This window comes from Anoplolepis gracilipes, chromosome 6, assembly GCF_047496725.1.
Source record: "Anoplolepis gracilipes chromosome 6, ASM4749672v1, whole genome shotgun sequence".
Taxonomy (NCBI): Eukaryota; Metazoa; Arthropoda; class Insecta; order Hymenoptera; family Formicidae; genus Anoplolepis; species Anoplolepis gracilipes.
Window position 1 is genome coordinate 5,336,294 of NC_132975.1, and position 19,076 is coordinate 5,355,369.

General features: G+C 35.9%; 2 protein-coding genes across 4 annotated transcripts in view; one reads left to right on the forward strand and one right to left on the reverse strand.

Annotated features, from left to right (window-relative positions):
- Positions 1-19,076, reverse strand: part of Timeout (circadian regulator timeout) — a 118,187-nt gene that overhangs the window by 75,094 nt on the left and 24,017 nt on the right. The window lies entirely within an intron of this gene.
- Positions 2,491-7,680, forward strand: LOC140667165 (uncharacterized). The gene has a single exon (XM_072894905.1). The coding sequence runs from the start codon at positions 2,836-2,838 to the stop codon at positions 5,593-5,595; it is 2,760 nt and encodes a 919-aa protein (XP_072751006.1). The 5' UTR covers positions 2,491-2,835; the 3' UTR covers positions 5,596-7,680.

Genomic DNA, 19,076 nt, shown 5'->3' on the forward strand with positions numbered 1-19,076 from the left:
TCGAAGAGGAGCATGTGTAGAGTCGATGGTGGCACGATGGTGTAATGAATCATTTACATGTGTGAGGCAATAACAACACAATTTTCAAATAAGCTTTAATTCCTTTACGAAAAAGCTTTTATATTTGAAGTAATGTACAGATAAGATAGACGATAGTAAATCTACGAAAATAATTGTCCAAAAATTAGACTAATGGAGAATATTATTAACAATATAATCAAAATATGGTGATTAATTTATACTTTCTTAATACATATAATTTTTATGCTTTTTTATTTCATGTAGCCTTGTAATGATTTTAAAATCTAGTTAAAATTAAAAGCACGAGATCTGTTTCTCCAACTCATTTTCACGATGTAATCGCATTTTGTTTTTAGAGAATACAATATTTAAATCTGACAGCGAAATAAAAATCTGTATCGTATTTTTGCATGCCGAACACGTGCATTCCAAATCCATCCATAAAATGAACCACGATATTTCGCCAGAAGACGGGTGGTGATGATTGTTATTCCATCCGAGAAGATTTTCTTTAACCGATAATTTATCTACGAGTTCTCGCGAGGTCAAGTAGATAACCGCTTTAGTTTTTCTGCTTCTTTCGCGCCAATATCCCACGGTAGTCACGATTACCGTTTCATCGAACACCGTGGAAATCTCTCTTTAAGTCCGGCGGCTCAAGCATTTAACCCCCGTGGTAATGGTAACGGTGTCAGTGTGATCGGCGATTCGATATAGTATAACGAAAACTCCCGGGTTATACACAGAGATCATTGGTGGTTCGATTGCTTGGCTAGGTAATACTCGGCAAGTAATACGGTAATACCGCAGGGATTACAAACAGAGAGCCACGAATTTATGATACTCGAAAACGTATTCGTAGTCTCAACAAACTAGACTAGTAGGACTTAGCGTATATTCATACACGCGTGTATTTATTTTACCAAAAAAGCACGGAGAGGGGGGGGGGTGTATATTTATATATAAATGTAAACTAAATAATCTTCTTTTTCTGAAAATATCTCATGTAATCAGAGGTCGTTCCAGCAATATCAATGCTCGAAGAAAATATCGGGAATAAAATATTAGGTATTTGCGAAAAAGCACTGATTTAAAAAAAAAAAAAAGAAAAAAAGGAAAATTGATCCTCTTAAATGTCAAAATAAATTAATCTGACGAATGAAAAAATTCACATGGAAAAATACAACGAATAAACACCATGTTATATAGTGTAATAAAATAATATAGCGCTCGGGGCGTGTACAGAAAATACGTGCAAAGAGATATTATCTGACCTTTCACCTTATCTCGTGAGAATTGCATCTTTGTGCCTCCCGTAACCTCGGCACGCGAATCGAATCTAAGAAAGCCGACTAGCGACTAAAACTCATGAAACTGCCGGCAAAGTTTTAGTTGGATTAGTAACTTAGTGCGTGCTTATTGTCTTAACGAGTATCTATATAATATTTCCGAGAACGTGACCTCTTCGCGGTTATTCCAAGGATGAGGGTAAACCACATGCGCTGGCTACTTGGCTAATTGCATTAAATATCCAAGTGGGCAAACCTATACGAGATAACAATTAACTTTTTATACTACTTTCCCTCTGACACGCGATTCTGAGCTATCAACTACACAGACATATATAGGCAGCAGTAAAATATTTTATCGCTCAAAAGAATCATAAAAAAAAAAAGGAGAGAAGAAACTGCTTGTCCGGCAAGAACATTTGTCTTTTATGTATTTCTGATTCCGTCCAAGAGAGTGTTGAGAGTAATACGTGTGCGAAATAGTTGCGATATAAAAAAAAAAAAAGTAATAATAATAATGGTGGATTAAAAAATAAAAATAAATTTAACAAAAATGATTACGAAAAGTGAGAGACCTCCGCTAGACGGTACTTGGTGAGTCGGCCGGTAGCAAGGATAGTTGGTGAAATCGTAGAATACCGGCTCTACGCGTCAGTACGCTGTCAGAGGACGCAAGCGCGCTCGCGCCTCTTATCGAGTTCGAGAGCAAAAGCGACTGCTGCCGGTAGTGGTGGCGAGGACAGTGGTGGTAGTTATATATATCTGTGTATGGGACTAATATATATATATATATATATATATATATATATATATGTATACAATATATATATATATATATATATATATATATGTATACAATATATATATATATATATATATATATATATGTATACAATATATATATATATATATATATATATATATATATATAGAGAGAGAGAGAGAGAGAGAGAGAATATATACGTGTGGCAGAAGAGGGTAGAATGGTTGTAGGTGGCGGCACACAGCCGAGTGTCGGAAGATAGAGGGGATCGAGATGAGGGTGCGAGAGGGAGAGAAACCGGCGGAAGGGTAGGTAGGAAGATGAAACGCAGGGTAGAGAGGAAGGGAGGAAAGGAGCGACGCGCGGAGGGTGACGGGTGCAGCTACGAGTCGCGAGCGCCGCAGTGTTTGTCAGTCCTTCGTATGGACATCACGTTCGATGAGACCGATAGTATTCGCCGGTATTGGCATTCGTGTATATAGATAGATATATATATATATATATATACATACATATATATATATATATATATATATATATATATAATCTATATAACGCTTTTGGCGGCATCCATCATCGTCGATAGCTACCAACGTCGATCGTGCGACGTCAATTCCGCCCCGTAGATGAACCCGCGACACGCGTTGTCGCGATTTCCGATATCGTCGTCGTCGTCTCGTCACTTTGCCCGCGAGCAAACGAGCGGTGTCGTGAGATCCTACCGGACAGCGGACGAGATGTGAAGACGTCGTCTTGGAAGCGATGTGGCTTCCGTTAGTGCTGCTCGCCTTGATGGCGAGCGGTTCCGCCTGTCCAGACCTTTGCGAGTGTCATCATCAGAATAGCGACAAGAAGGAGTTTGTGCCGATTTTGTTAGACGTAACGTGTCGTGGACGCGTGCCCGGTCTATCGGAAATACCCGTGGGAGTGAGAAGTTTCTCGGTGAACAGCGTCGAGGGAACGGACATCGCTGTTCTCCTGGACGACCTGGAGACCGCCGATCTAATAAACAATCTTGGGATGATCGGTACTCCGGATAATAATCTCAAGATGAACGGCACGTCAGGGACAAACGATACATCGTCGGAGGAACTGGCGGACGTAACGACAGAAGTTCTACCGTATTTAGTCGAATTCACGATGACAAATTGTTCATTGGTGTCGTTGAACACGTCGTGGCGCGGTCTCGAGCGCTTGAGATCGCTGAATCTGTCGTGCAACAATTTGCTGCAAGTAAAGGATATGCTAATGATTCGTGCGATGAATCTGAGCGAGTTGAAATGCCTGGATTTATCGGACAACTCGTTGTCGGACATTAGTGTCGGTTCTTTTAGGACGCTCATCGGACTCGTGCGTTTGAACTTGGGTAAAAACGCGATCGGCATGGTTGACGAGAACGCGTTTTGCGGCTTGGACCGACTGGAATTTCTCGATCTGTCGGACAACAGGTTGGCAGACTTGCCGGATAGCGCGCTTACGCCGTTATATTCCCTGCAGAAACTCGATCTCAGTGGTAACCAGTTACAAGTTTTGGGCGCCAGGTGGTTTGAAAGTCTCGACAGATTGAGAGAACTCGACGTTTCGCGAAATGGATTGGCCAGAGCGGCCTCAGGAACGCTGCAACCGTTACCGGGTCTATCTGTTCTGAGACTCGCGGAGAATCCGCTAAAAGAGAGAGACGTATCTCTATTATTAGGTACCGGAAGAAGATTGGAGACGGTAGACGCATCTCGCACCGGATTGGCGAGAGTTCCAGCTGCTTTAACGAGATCAGTCAGGGCGCTCAGACTTGCCGGTAACAAATTGACTACTATTCGCAGCGGCGACTTGGACAGTTATCCCCTGTTACGTATGCTAGATATCGCCGATAATCGTCTGACGGATATCGAGAACGACGCTTTAGGACGGCTGGAGGTTTTAGAAGAGCTCGATTTATCTGGAAACGCACTTTCGAAAGTACCAGGAAGCTTGCCAAGTAGTCTCATAATGCTTAAGCTTCAACGAAACGCGATAACCGCGCTAAAGCTTGACGATCTCAACGGATTGTATAGCCTACGATCGCTAACATTGAACGATAATGACATCAGCGAGATCGAAGTAGGCGCACTCGGTCAACTGCCTCTGCTCACCGAACTGGATCTATCGGATAATCCTATCAAAGCGTTATCAACTAATACTTTAAGTGGGCCGAGTAATCTGGCCAAGCTCCGGATGTCGGGTCTAACATCGCTTCAACGACACCAGGAAGAACAAAGTGATATGGCGTTCCCTGTGCCGACCCCGGAGAGACTAATAATGTTAGACGTGTCGCGTAGTCCGGTTCTTGCGGAACAATTACTGGCGGATGACGCTGCACTGTCCGCCTGCAAGAGCCTGATAGAGCTGAATCTTTCAGCGGCCAACATCAGCACCATCAGATCCGACCTCGCGTTTATGCTGCCGCAGCTGCGCATTCTTAAGCTCGGTAAAAATAATTGGAACTGCACGGGGGATCTCTACTGGTTGGGCGAATGGATTAGACAGCACCGCGAATCGAATCAACAATCAAACCAGCCGGTTCGATGTTTCAGTCCCCGGAAATTGGCGGGATTATTTTTGCACGAGCTGCCATCACCGCCGAATTCCATTTCGATGACCGCGGCAACCGTCACGACGGCAACAGCAAGCTCGACGATTACCGTATCTGTCGTCTTCACACTCCAACACACATCGCGTACTGATCAGTCAAACGTCACAGTGTCTTCCAATATCGAGGGTGGGAATTCTCATCGCAACATCACGGATTCTTCAGCGTTATTTCCCATAAACGCGAAAGCCAAATCAAAAATCGAAAGTGTAGCTGACTCATCCGCGAAAACCGCCATTACGACAAAAATACCAAAAAAACCGCCGCGAATCTACGAGGCGCCAACGTCCTTCCGTAACGTAACGTCATCAATCACGACGCGAACGAGCAGAGAACCGGGTCGAAAGAGCGATAAAACAAATCGTATCTCGATAGATCAGAATTTAATCAAGCACGTCGTCATCCCATCGGCCTCTCGGGCACCGCGCGACCCCAAGCTATCCATTATGGCAATGGAAGACGCCGAATCGCGTCCGCAAACTTTCGATAATCGGGCCGATAGCGAGACGCGAAGAAACAAAACGAGCAAACCTGCTGCGTCAGGCGTCGGCGGGATCCTTTCGTCGGCGACTTCGCACGTGAAGGGAAAAACGATCGAGAGGTACTCGGACAGAATGGATAACTCGACGAAGGAGGGCGCGGTGTCGGATAATTCGAAAACGATAGCGGAGGAACTTAACAGCCGGGCGACCGATTCGGCCGGCGCTAGGGTGTCCGAAGCTCTATCCGCCGGTGCTCATCCTGGGATGTTGGTGTTGGTCGGCGCGGCTCTCGGTGCGGTCGCAGCGCTGACAGTCGTCCTTTCGCGAAGAGCAACCGTGCAGCGAACGGATCGGTATCATCGTCACGAAAACATCGAGGTGCACACTCTCACGCCTACGACGGAGCTTTGGTGACCCGAGTCGGAATATGTTCGTCTGTTCGAAAGGGACAGGCAATTGGACACGGAGAATCGCGACCGAGAAGCATTGACGACCGAGAAGCTGCCTCAACGAAGAAAGTCATCGCAGCTGATCGACGTGTGTTTGAAAAAAATTTTCAAGTAACAGCCGCGATGTATCGCTGATAAAAGGCGTGCATCTTGTTATTGTGACGCGATCTAAATGGATCTGCCTAGCGCGATAACTGAAGTGTTAATCAGAAAGTTCTGCAAGCATCTTCCCGACTGCGGAAACCACGGAGAAGAGAATGGGCGACTAAACGTCGAAGTTGGGAACGAGATACTCCGAGCTAATCCGTATCGCTTCGGAAACCGCCAATACGTTGCGGATCACGAGGCAATATCTTGCAAAAATAATAAATTATTCAATGACGACTTGAATAACCCTCTATAATAAATAATAAGAGAAAGATAGACAGACAACATTGTCGTGAGACTACCTAAAAATTCATAATTACAGATATTCATATGGATGTAACCAGAAAAATAATGTTATTTATAAAATCAGTTTCTGCAATCGTGTATCTGGCTTATCGATTTCTTTGCAAATCATCAATAACTCAGTAAAATTATTTTAATCTCAATATCGGTATAATCTGTCGGTTGAAAATTATCCGACGATAACACTGTTCAAATTCCATCAACAGCGCAGATGCACACGTCGAGCATTGTAATCAAGACGTTAAAAGCACGAGCGAGGATCACCGCGTCATTTCCTATAGATTTTGACATATATAAACACATCCGGAGCTACAACGCCGCGGAAAATATATAGAACGCATGCTGCAAACTAAAAACTCGGGGGAAAAAGTCTGCGTGCGAAAAGCTCGGCACAATTTCGAATCGTACATCGCGGCTGATCGATATGCCGCGCGAGATCCCCCTTGATAATAAATGCCAATTGTAAAAAAGAAACGCACAGAAATGAAAACAGCTAAATGAGATGATACGCGTGAGAAATCTAAATCCGCCAAAAATTCTCCACATTGGTGCTTAATGTTTTGTCCGACATCTTCGGTATCGCACACGTGTATCATAATCGAGTGACGGTATTCACGAACAAGCGGGCTTACCGATTTCATTAATTGGCTAAAATCCGACCGATAAATTGGACATAGTGACAATAATAATGGTTACATGCCGCGTTTCGAGAGCTTGACTCTTCGCGGTTCTACGCTCAATTTCTGAGAAGACTATATATATTGTGACTGAAATAAAGTGCGAGTGTAATAAAAAGTAGAAAGAGAGCATATGGCTAGCAAAAACGATAGAAAAACGTGAACGTGGTAGAGAAACAGGTAGGACAGGGCCAAAATAATGCAAGAATGTAGGAGAGGGGCAGGGGCAAAGAGTGCGAGAAATTTGCGGTGGCGAATAGTATGCTTGAACGATAAAACTAGGCGCCGCAAGCGAAAGCGAAACTGTCAGGCGAAGGAATTTTTATCGAACGGTGTGTGCATGTGCGAAGAATCGAGTGAGTAAGAGAAAGAGAGTAAGAAAGAGAGAGGATAATCCGAAAAATCATTCTTGAATGCAGCAAAACGGGATGTACAGAAATATTGCTTCCATACTTAATTTCACTAAGCTTGGTGAGCCGTCAAGACTTCTTAACAAATACAAAAAACGAAAGAGAATGCATGCGAGAGAGAGAGAGAGAGAGAGAGAGAGAGAGAGAGAGAAAGAGTGAGAGAGAAAGAGAGAGCGCGCAGATAGACAAATAGCGAAAAGGCTAAATATTATCTTTCTTAAAATAACCAGTGTCAAAATACAGCTATAATAATAAACCGATGTACAAAGATGCATCTTGGTCTTTCTCTTTGCCTTTGTCAAATTTTTGTTTTTAATATTCTTCGCGCAAAATAGTATAAAGCAGAACGAGGTTATATAACATTTCACAGTACACAAAAGAATATTCACGTAAATATAATTCTTAAGAAACTATTCTAGAGAAAGATATATATTTTACTTTATATAATGAAGTATGCACATATATTATTTTCTTGCTAGTCTCTCTAAACCGTATAAATATAATTTAAACCGTTAAATATGACTTTTTACATACATTCCTTTATGTTATTTTTTTTTTATTATTAATTCTTATCATTTCTCTAGTTTTTACGAAAGACAAACACTGAAGGTGTTATATATGTGACGCCATCAATATTAAACAGGTAAGTACAATATTATTAATTAATATTAATTGTCTTATATGTGTTTTATATATCTGTATTCCAAACACGTTTTACTTTATCTCGACTAGAAAAATTGTCAAAATTGTGTTTCTCCACACACTTCAATGTCAGAAATATTGTTGTCGTGCCTGACATCTTTTTATTTTAAATTGAAATTTGTTAAAAATAAGATTATATTGTTAACTATTCATTCATAAATCAATCTATAAAAATAAATTAATTAAAAGATTTTTTTATAATTAAACAAGGATTATTTTTGTAATAGAAAGTAAATATTATATCAAGTTTTCTTTTTGCTTCGTTAAATCTTGGTATTAATAAAGCTATTGTTAGATAGATAGATATAAATACTGTTCTGCATAAATATTTATTATTTCCTCTGGAAAGATAAACAAGACAGGCTGCATAGATAATATTTACTTTTGTTCTTGCAAAATTTTGATTTTAATCAGATTCATGTCAGCTATCCTACAATTTACTGCACACGTTAATTAAAGCAAGACAAACATTTATCGCATTCATTATAAGCTCATTAATTTCAGCGATGACCAGCAAAAATTTCTTTCACTCGTAGCTGATTCTTCTATGAGTGAAACTCAAAGACATAAAAAATAAAGTTATTAATTATTTAATTAATTAAATATACATACATTGTTAGTTATTAAAATTTTTTTATTTATATTTAATTAAGTAATTAAAATTAATTTATGAAATTCTTGATAGAATGCAAAATGAGCTACAGAAAAAAGTAACAATCGTTTTTCAAAATATTAATAATAGATCCCTACTGCAAAATTGAGTCTCTAAAGATTCGTTACTACATCGCAAGCTCTTGAATTTACGCAATTGTAATTTTATGGATAATTTAAAGCGTTGCCGCCTTTACCATAGCCTACGGGAAAATTTCTGAACAACGATAATAATAACGAGTCGAGATGGCAATAAGGAAAAACGATACCTACGAAGTATATTGAATACAGCGATTCTGCAAGACGGGCAACCTTGAGCCTCAGTTTAAATTTCCTATAAAACAACTCATCGTGCAACTAGGAAATTTAATCACCGTATAGCGGCTCTCGGTTCACCCCGAGGCTACGGAACTGGCAAATTCAGTAACATCTTGCAGAAGTTCGTTACCCCTGCGCCCCTCTGTGCCCTCGGTTTACCAAGATGCCCGTACTATTTCGTAATATTGACTTCATCGATAAAAAACAGAATCCAGTTGGAAACTCATCTGCATATACTGATCCCAGTGCAATTATATTCCCGTCACACGTGAATATTGTATGATGCGCGTTATTGCACTCAAATGGCCAATGATCGAGTAGAGAAATCATCAAAAAAAAAAAAAAAAAAAAAAAAAAAAATAAAAAAAAAAAAAAAAGACATATTGGCAGAGAAAAATTTATCGCAGCTTAATCTACCGCGTGTGTGGATAGTGCTGACGACACCATAGATAATATTGCAATTTTTCATTGAAAGCGTTAAAAAAATGAAGCTTGCGAGCGAAGCAATAAAATATTGCTAAACTAAAATAAAAAACAACATCAGTAAAAATCTATCTAATAATATATAATTATAATGTTGTATTTGATATACATGTATTAGATTATAATTTAATATTGTTACATAATATTTCGTATTTTAAATTTTAAACTTGATGAAAGTTCTAATTATACTCGTACCGCACCACTTTGTATTGACACGTGCAATAAAAAGTATATTGCAATTTCGAACTCAATTGCACATCGATCCCAACACAATTACTCTTTTCCCAACGGGAGATTGCAAGCTACGTTGTTACAATGCAATATATGCCAATCATTATAGTACAGAAGTGTGAATTGAAATTGAATTTGAAAATTACATTTGAAAAGATTACTACTCTTATTCTACATGAACAATAGCAGAAATATAAGATTATTTTTTAAGATAAGATTAATATTATGCATACAAATAAAAAAAAATTAATTTTATATTACAGCTATAGTAATCTTTTGGAATGCAATTTTCAAATTCAAATGTATGTGTGTACGTAATAAAAAAAACTCTTTTTTACAAAAAAAAAAAAAAAAAATCAATCATTCCGGAATCTTTTCCTACCTCTTATTTTTAAATTATTTATGATAATAAAGATTATCAAAATTGCTTAATAATGTAAACAAATCGTCTTTGTATTTAATGACCTTAACAGATACTTAACGACTTTATATAAAATGTTTCGTATGCGAATATGGTGTAAAGCACTTTGTACACAAGTACCTTTGATTAAATGTACATAATTATGTACACTGTGGTAACGCAGTAGCGTTTCGTACAAACAGGAAGACATTTTGTTACGCAAATTGGTCTACGAATTCATTTGCAGAATTGTTTCGCAAATGGCAAATTCGATCAACCTACTTACCGTCCTCCACGTCGCGATTTATTATTCATAAATTCAACAACTTGATAAACATGCATTTTCCAAATTTATGCGCGCATTGTCACTGTGTGCTTTATCTTGCAACTATTCATATTCAACAATTATTTGTATCAAGAAGGCAAATTGATATTTCATTAATTGTTATATGACGCAAACTAGTTTTAATAAATAGCTTGCTAAATTTGCACTAACTTTTTCAAAGAGAAAATATATGGCGAGCGAAATATGTTTGCACAAAGTATTCCTCTTAACATTAACTCTCATAATAAAATGAAAATTAAATAAAAAATTTTACAAACAAACGTCAAATATTCCGGAAGTGTTGAAGTTAAAAATATATTGCATTCTTTTCAAAATTCACACTTTTAATAAAAAATGTAAATTTTTTGATATTTTCCAATTATTCGTCGATAATTTTTGTGAGACTTGTATGAAAGTTTGTTTCCTCAAGATAATTATACTTGTAAATTGTGAAAGAATTTGTACAAAAATACAACAAAAAGTACCTGACTCGAATCAATTACCCATTATTAGAGATAGAGTTAGCTGAACTAATCCCTACGACCGACACAGAAGCACGAATGTTTGCCGTTCCAGGTAGATAGTAAGAGAAACGTAACCCTCCCTCTGAACACAGTGGCATTCGATCGAGAGCCACGTCCTCTATGACACTTTCTGTACAAAGCAGAGAGCACTGACAGGACGCCAAGGTAAACTAGGTCTTCGTGGTAGGAGAAGCAGAGATCCTCTTCATCTCCGAGCACCGCAAACCGCCGCTCTTTTCGTCATACGCTCTTTCCAATCGTACCTTTCGCAAGCTTTGTGGTCTCTTTTTTGCCTCCAGTCTTATCGTACGTGTACCTATCATGGAACTCTACAAATAATCTAATACTAACCGGCTCTAACATTTATGTAATTAGTACATCAAAAATATATTTCTAATTTTCACTCGACAGAAACTGTAGATCTGAAATGATTTATGTCTTTGTTTAATTTAGAAACCATTTCTAATTGTTCTATAAAAAGAAAAAACACGATGTGCTATATACTTATATGGAATTCACATAAACAATTCAAGTAAATAAAACAAAAAAAAAACGACATAATAATATAAAAAATTCTTAAAATGGATTATACAACGATATATTTCTGTGAATGCATCTCATTCAAAAAACTTACGGATACGTATATGTTTGAATATAAAAACGAATAAGACAATTGGAGAAGAAAAAGAGGATTTTTTGCGCCGGCGGTGCAAAAATTTCTACCATAATGCACTGGAACTTTATGCCAGTTTTACTAATTTCGCAGACGTTTTAAAGTTTTTGTTTTTAGTTTTTTAAAGTTTTTCTTTTTTTAGTTGACTTCACTAGTTTTTTATAAAATATTATAAAAATATACAAGCGCGATTGTTGGTTACAGAAGCCAATGGTACGCCTTAGGTGAATTATTTAAATAACTTTTATCTTTTCTAACTTGCCGTGTAAAGAGAAACAAAAAAGTAAACGCGCTAATAAAAAAATGGAAATATCCACAGTAATATAGCGATGCATTGTTATGATTATGAAGAAGAATATTGTGTAAAAAATTTTAATACATAAATCATAATTATCGCAATGCCTTATTATAATTATCGAGCAAAAGCCGAAAAATCAGAATAATGATTTTGTGTCACCTATTGGACTTTTGCATTTATACAGTATTATACGAAATCCTATTAATTAAATAAATGTACGCGTAATAGTCAATAGCTTTTTGTATGCATATTTTAATCGCGTATATGCCAAGCGCGCGTATGACAGATAAATGTAAATTCCTCCTCCCTGAATATGCAATGTTTCAAAAGCTTGCCCACGCCAACGATCGTTATTTTCTACTATACTTTTTAGAAATGATTGACGAGCTCAAGCGCCGAGGCTCTGGAAAATAATTAGCTCTACTAATTGACTCTATTATTTACGGGGAAATAATTGTACCATCCCCGACATCGAAAATTGAATTACAATGATGGCCTAAAAGCGAGAATCGCAAAAACACACGCAGACGTTCATATTCGTAGTGGTTACTAAGGTGGTTACTGCTCGACTGCTGGAATAATTGAAATGAATCGTTATGAGAGAGAGAGAGAAAGAGAGAATACTTTTTCTTTATCTTTCTATCTCGCCCGTCCTATTAACTAGCGCATCGAAAACTATAGATGCATACATAAATCTCGTTTCGCTAATTTTTAAAAAGTTTAAATCTGTTTGATTAATGCGTTCTCTTTCATATTGTGCTAAAAATATCATATATATTTCAAGAGAAATTAATTCATTAGCATTGTCATTAATTCATCTTTATGTTATTACTTATTTTAATAATATTATAATATTAGTATGTGTTATTGTTAATATATTTAATATATCATTCTGTCTCAAGAAACATAAAAACTAATTATTCTTCTAATGTATTAGCATCAAAAAAATGTGTCTCTTATTTTAACTTAAACTACAACATATTTAAAACTCATCAAAATTATAAGCGGAATTATAACATTTCGCTTGTCAGTTAATAATATGTAGATTTCGGATTTTTTTTAAAGAAACATTTATTACATTCAGACAAGTAGCACGATTCCTCAGCACTCAATTAATGTACATTAATGGATTAACATTACCATTATTGTAAAAAAAAAAAAAAATTATTGTAACAATCGTTTCAACAATTCCGCATATGCCTGTAATTCAAATGGTGACCACGTTTACAACGGTGATTCCGTTAACCACAGATTTACTGTCACGTACACGGTTTTATCGAATGGAGTATTCGATACACTTTATGCTTTTGACCTTTGTTGTAATATGTACACCGGTATAACACATTCGTGCTTTTATTACGCTTTTCATACCGCGATGTAAATTGCTTCAATGAATTAGTAGTAATGCAATTTTGAATATTAATAACTGTATTATATTATAACTGTAGTATGTTATATTATACATATGTTGGCGTAAATGATTTATATATATTGTAGAAGAGAATATATAATTATAATTTTTCAAATCTAAATTCAGATTTAGATTAAGTTAAAAAAAAAAAAAATTTCTGCTATATAATAAATGTTGTCTAGCACTATCAGAATAATTTCACGCCTTCGAGCTGAGATTTGATCCGGCGCGTTTTTTTTTTTCTGCAGTGAATGCAACTGCTGCCGTCTGTTAAATTGCGGCGAGCCACGAAAAATACGCACGGTCAATCGATTTATTCCCTCGTATATTTCAGGATTACGAAAGTCCGAGGTCGGAATCTCCAGGAATATTTACGACCTGACCTGCCCAACGATACATCAAATGATAAAACCAGGCAAATCGACTTTTTTTTTAATATCGAGCACCGAAGAGTGTCGAACACAAATAAAGATTGCACCAAATTCCAGAATGATGTACATGATGCATATAACACATGTATTTATGTCGTCGTTTAAAATCAATCGCAGATATGTGTATAAAAATAGAAAAAAGAAGGCATTTTCGATTCATTTACTTTTAAGAAACGAGTTGTGCTAAATTGTATATTTTATATTAAATTTTATATTTTAGTTTATTTTATATATTATAATATAAAATCAACTTCTATAAAATATAATAATACTTTACTGCTATTCAGAAAGCGCTTTGCAAGAATTTTTTTCTTTCTTTTTTGAAGTTATAATAGTTATAGAAATTCATAAAAGTTATTTTTAAAATCATAGAAAAATATATACAAGTATACATACATAACGGTTCAAAATATAATATGCAGTATTTTGCGAAAACAGATAAGAATGTAAATAAATATAAAGATTATCACACATGAATTTCCGTTTTTCGGGCTTATAAAATTTGCGATTATTGCTTTAATAGTGAAATGCTCGAAATGGTTATTCTCGTACATCTAAAGTACTTTTTCGATTTAAGTACCTAGGATTATGTGGAATGGTTTTACCGTATTTATAACTCTATATTTCAGATTAGAATGTGTATGAAGAAAAAAAAAAAAACTCTGAATCGTATCTAGGATAATGCAATAATGCGGAAGAATATTTGCAAAACTAATTAATATTGATTTTTAATTAATTATGTAATTATGTGATTCGAGATTAAAGGAAATATTACATTAAATTTATCAATCAATTATTACTCAGATATTTCTAAGTTTAATGTAATCATATAAACTTGATAAATAACTTATTTTTAGAGCTAAAAAAATCCTCTTTTAGATAATATATTATTGAGCTCTTCATAAGCTTACATAAATCATAAGATAAAATTCGTAAAATATATGTTTATATTAAGCTACATTTAACAAAATGTATTTTATTTTTCAAAATATAAAAGTCATTTGTATATTTGAGAAAATGTGTCGTACACATTTTTTTTATCATTATTATTAAAATACTTTCAAACAACGACAATTGTTTCTTAGTATTTCGTCTAATTTTAAATAAAAACAATTCGTTCTTCTTTGATGAAGAACCCATTGCATATTATAAAAATGAGAATAAAAGCTAAAAAAAATCAAATCTTATCTAATTATTCTTTTAACGTAAAAAAAGTTTGCACTTCAGTTCTTACAAAAAAATAAATAAATAATAGGTGTTATTTGTTAGTAGAGTCGATATTGCGTGGAAATGCTATTCGCGCATCCCTCGCAACAAAAACGAGTCTGTTGGGGACGAGTATAAATTCGACGCAGACACCGCGAAAACAGGAAACGAAAAAAGTATGCAAAATATTCGTGTATATGTTATAAATATAACTTCCACGATGCATTAGATAAACTCGAGGAGATGCAATCGTATATTTCCTGAAGGGGAGAAATAAGGCGTAGAAATTTCGAATAAAAAACAACTCAATGCTTATACGATAAACTTGGAAATAATTTTGATGAAAATATAATAAAGTGGTAAAATAACACTTGTAATAAATATTTTTTTAATATTAAAAATAGCGCAAACACTATGCACAAAAATTATAATTATAAATATTATTTATATCGAAAATTATATATATATAAGATAATTCAAATTTACTGAATCGCGATCTAGAATAAAATATTTATTTTTAAGAGAGCCATGTAAAATGTCATTTCCTTTTTTTAATTCATTCATTTGAAACGATACTTTATATCAGTAGCGCGTGTAACAAAAAGATATCAAAATAATATTTTACTTTTATTTTAGCCGATTAATCAAAGATGAACCTCTCTCTCTCTTTTCTCATTCTTTCTTTCTTCTATCTTCTTTTAGTCTCGTCATTAAAAGATATCCCTCATTTATCCCGTACCACAATTATCCGGATTGACTTTGTGTGCGCCCACATGTGCCATAAAAGTTTATAGTGTCTAAGCCACGAGATATAGCCATGGCAATGAAGAAATACGAGATAGAATCTTGTCAAGAAGAATTTTCCGTAATGGTTGAAAACGAAAAGTCGCGAACCTTCATCCAAGACTTCGTAACTCTCTCACGTCCCTGTTTTAAGCCATCTTCGCGGTGGACGATCTTTACGATTTTCCAAATCGTGGATCAGATTAAGGTAAAGCTCTGCAATAGTTTTGCACTCCTTTTCCCCTGCCATTTCACGTTTCATTATCATGGATACCCACTTTGCTTTCGAGCACTTACTCGTACCGAGTAATAAAAAAATTACATAAAGATTATGCCATTATCGAAGTCTCATCAATAATAGCGTAGATTTCGTTGTTTCAACGTCGGGAAAATTCGCCAAATGCGCGTAAGAGGCGCAAAATGTGGCTGTAAAAATTCAATTAATATTTTGCACACTGGAGAGCGAGAAATTTCAATTTGAAAGCGACTCTTTGATTCTGTATTCGATTACGGAAAACCTTTAAAGAACGAAGCTGATACGCGGACTGCGCAAACGGCTATTGAAGAAAATGGCGGATGAATGGCATATACTCGCAGAATTTCCAGAAAGATCCTTTGTCAAGGAGACCCCGCCGCTGTTTGGCGCAAACATCCGCGAAAGGTGGGCGACATCAAAGGCAACACAGATAATTGGTTCGAGCTGTACCAAAGCGGTACGGTGCGACAGGTGAAGATTGCGGGATTACGTAGGTGCAGTCTACAAACGCATCATGAAGGAGAAATTTCGTCCTGGAAACTGGTGATTGTGTGTGTGTGTGTGTGTGTGTGTATGCTTATTTATAGGATGTTGCTCTTAACTGGTGCCGAATATCTGATCTAGACGGATTCCGGATAGCGCAGCGAAAATAGTTACAAAGGATAAGTGAAAGGGCAAAAATTCAATTTCTTCGATCGCGCTTCAGATATTAGCATTTTAATTACCGTGTCTTTTGAACGGATAAATCGAGAAAGTCGATAGCGGAAGTTTTCCTGACAAGTTTTTTCGAAGTCACGTCATCAATTAAACTTTTTGAGCTTTAGCTCTTGAAACTCCAAGTATACGATCCGTTCAAAATACGAATAATCAATAAGTAATTTGATAAACTATTTGAAAATTCCAAATCGTAATTGGGATGTAATATTCAGTCACTGTTGAAGTATTATCTATAAGATAAAAGCTCCAGTTTTTTAATCCAATTCAGATAGAGATTCCAGTGGATCAGGAGGATCCACTTAAAACCAATTACAAGCGTAAAATTATCGTTCGTTTCTGTCGCGGAAGCCATCCTCTCCCGGCAAAAAAGGGATTATCTAACCAAATCTAGACGAAACGAGTTTCTTTTTCATCCCTTCTCGTCACTGCGTAGCCATCCCGCCAGCCTTGACTTCTAACAGAACTTTCTAAGTCGCTCGTTCAATCTTGGAATTCCAGCGCCAATCTGGCTCGTTCGTCCCCCAAAAACCATAATAATATTTTTTACATCCCTCTGGACTTTTCTCTATTACCTTTAATTTACATACAATTTCGCAGTGAATCTGCCGCACATTGTACAACTTCCTTCAAATTCCGGACGTAAGGGTAAGTATCATCGAAAGAAATGTTTGGCTTCAACATTCATCAAAGTGAATTCTTTCATAAAAGCGAGACGAAAAAATACACAGTGAAAAAGCTTCGATACGTGCGTCCCAGTTATATTTAATACTTTTTTTTTTTTTTTTACAATTATTTACGGTATGCTTTTTTAAATTTTTATTTAAATGAATAATCCGTCAAAGTGTAACACAAGAAATGTAACTTCAGATGCAAAAAGATTTATCCGCTATATTTATACTTATATATGTATTATATATAAGAAATATCAGCATTTAATAGCTTGTCAAATGCAGAACTCTCTGAAAGTCTCTGTCTCAGCAAAGTAAACATTTTCAAATATTTGTAAGTCATAAACGTTTAATGGAAAAAAATATACTTATTCTTGGCATTTTTCAAATATCAAAGCAAAATTCGTAAAAAAAAAGAATCTTTAGATGATACACCGATACGCTTGCTATACAAATAATAATATTTTCGATGCACCAAACGCAATATCAGGATATTTCGCGATTCCGTCGCGAATATACAGCACACGGGATGAAATTTTAGGAGAGACAACTGTGCGTCTGTGCCAGATTTTATCAGATTCTCTCTTTCCCTCCATATTCTATAAAAAAAAGGGAGCCGCGCTTTATTCGACCCGCCGCACGAAGATTATGGGGGATAGAAGCGGAAAGCAGACGTCTGCTTATTGACAGCTCGTCATTGATTTTCTGCCAAATCGGACGAATCACCGTTCGTCGGCTTAACGAGCTGCCCCGGTGACTTTCGTTGACATCTCTTCACGGTTAACAAAAGCGTCATTTTCTTCTTTTTAATGCCGTTTGCAAAAATCGCCATTATATTAATGATTTACAAGGCAGAAAAATCTATGAAAAGTGTTTGAAAAAATATAATGAAGGCAAAATTATATACTACTGGAGGTATATGTAAGACAAAAATTTTATTACAGAAAAAAAAAAAAAGATCGATCTTTATATTATTTTATGTAATAATTTTTCTAATACATCTTGCTGATCTATTTCTGTACTGTATTAATTAACTGTTATGCGATTTTAATTATCGTTGCACTGAGAGGTAGAAATAAGTTAAGTCGCGTCGACTTAACTACAATTTCCAGCGTAATGAAATTATTCCCGTGAGAAATGTGAGAAAAGGAGGGGAACACACGTAAAGAAAGTGAAATTACTGTGCCAAGGATGTGCCTATCGGAGATTTCTTACTTTATGGATCAGGTCGCGTACTTCACGAGAATTTATTCCACGCAGTAAAACCGCTCCTGTGTGTGTGTGTGCACTAAAGTCCCACACGATGGCAAGTATCCAAGATCGAAAAGTCGTTATTCAGCCCATAAATTAACATTCGCGGTTACTTACATGCGATGCATCGTACTTTTCGAAGAATGGGAAGTCTTCGCCGATAAAGCAATGATACCGCCTTGCTTATGAAAATGTACGATCGCGTTATCCGATAGTTAATGATAAAGCTTACTGATGTAATGTAAGTTTCTTAGATCGCGCAATATATGCATAAAAAAAAAATAATAGTAACAGCATTAATACATATCTAGAAGATATAAATTAACACTTAAATTAATCCATAAATTTTTATTTAAAAAAAAATTTAAATATCAATTAATATAATTAATAAATTAAAAGTATAATAAAGTTTTAATAAAAATATAAGTTTCATGATAAAAAAAAATACCCCGGTGTATTCTATGTAATTTTATTATTTAGCATTAGTTTTTTAATTAGAGTATTTATTAATTCAATTTAGTACCTTATATGTTAATGTTTCACAACAAATACCGCAATGAAAATATTACGTGCGGTTATTT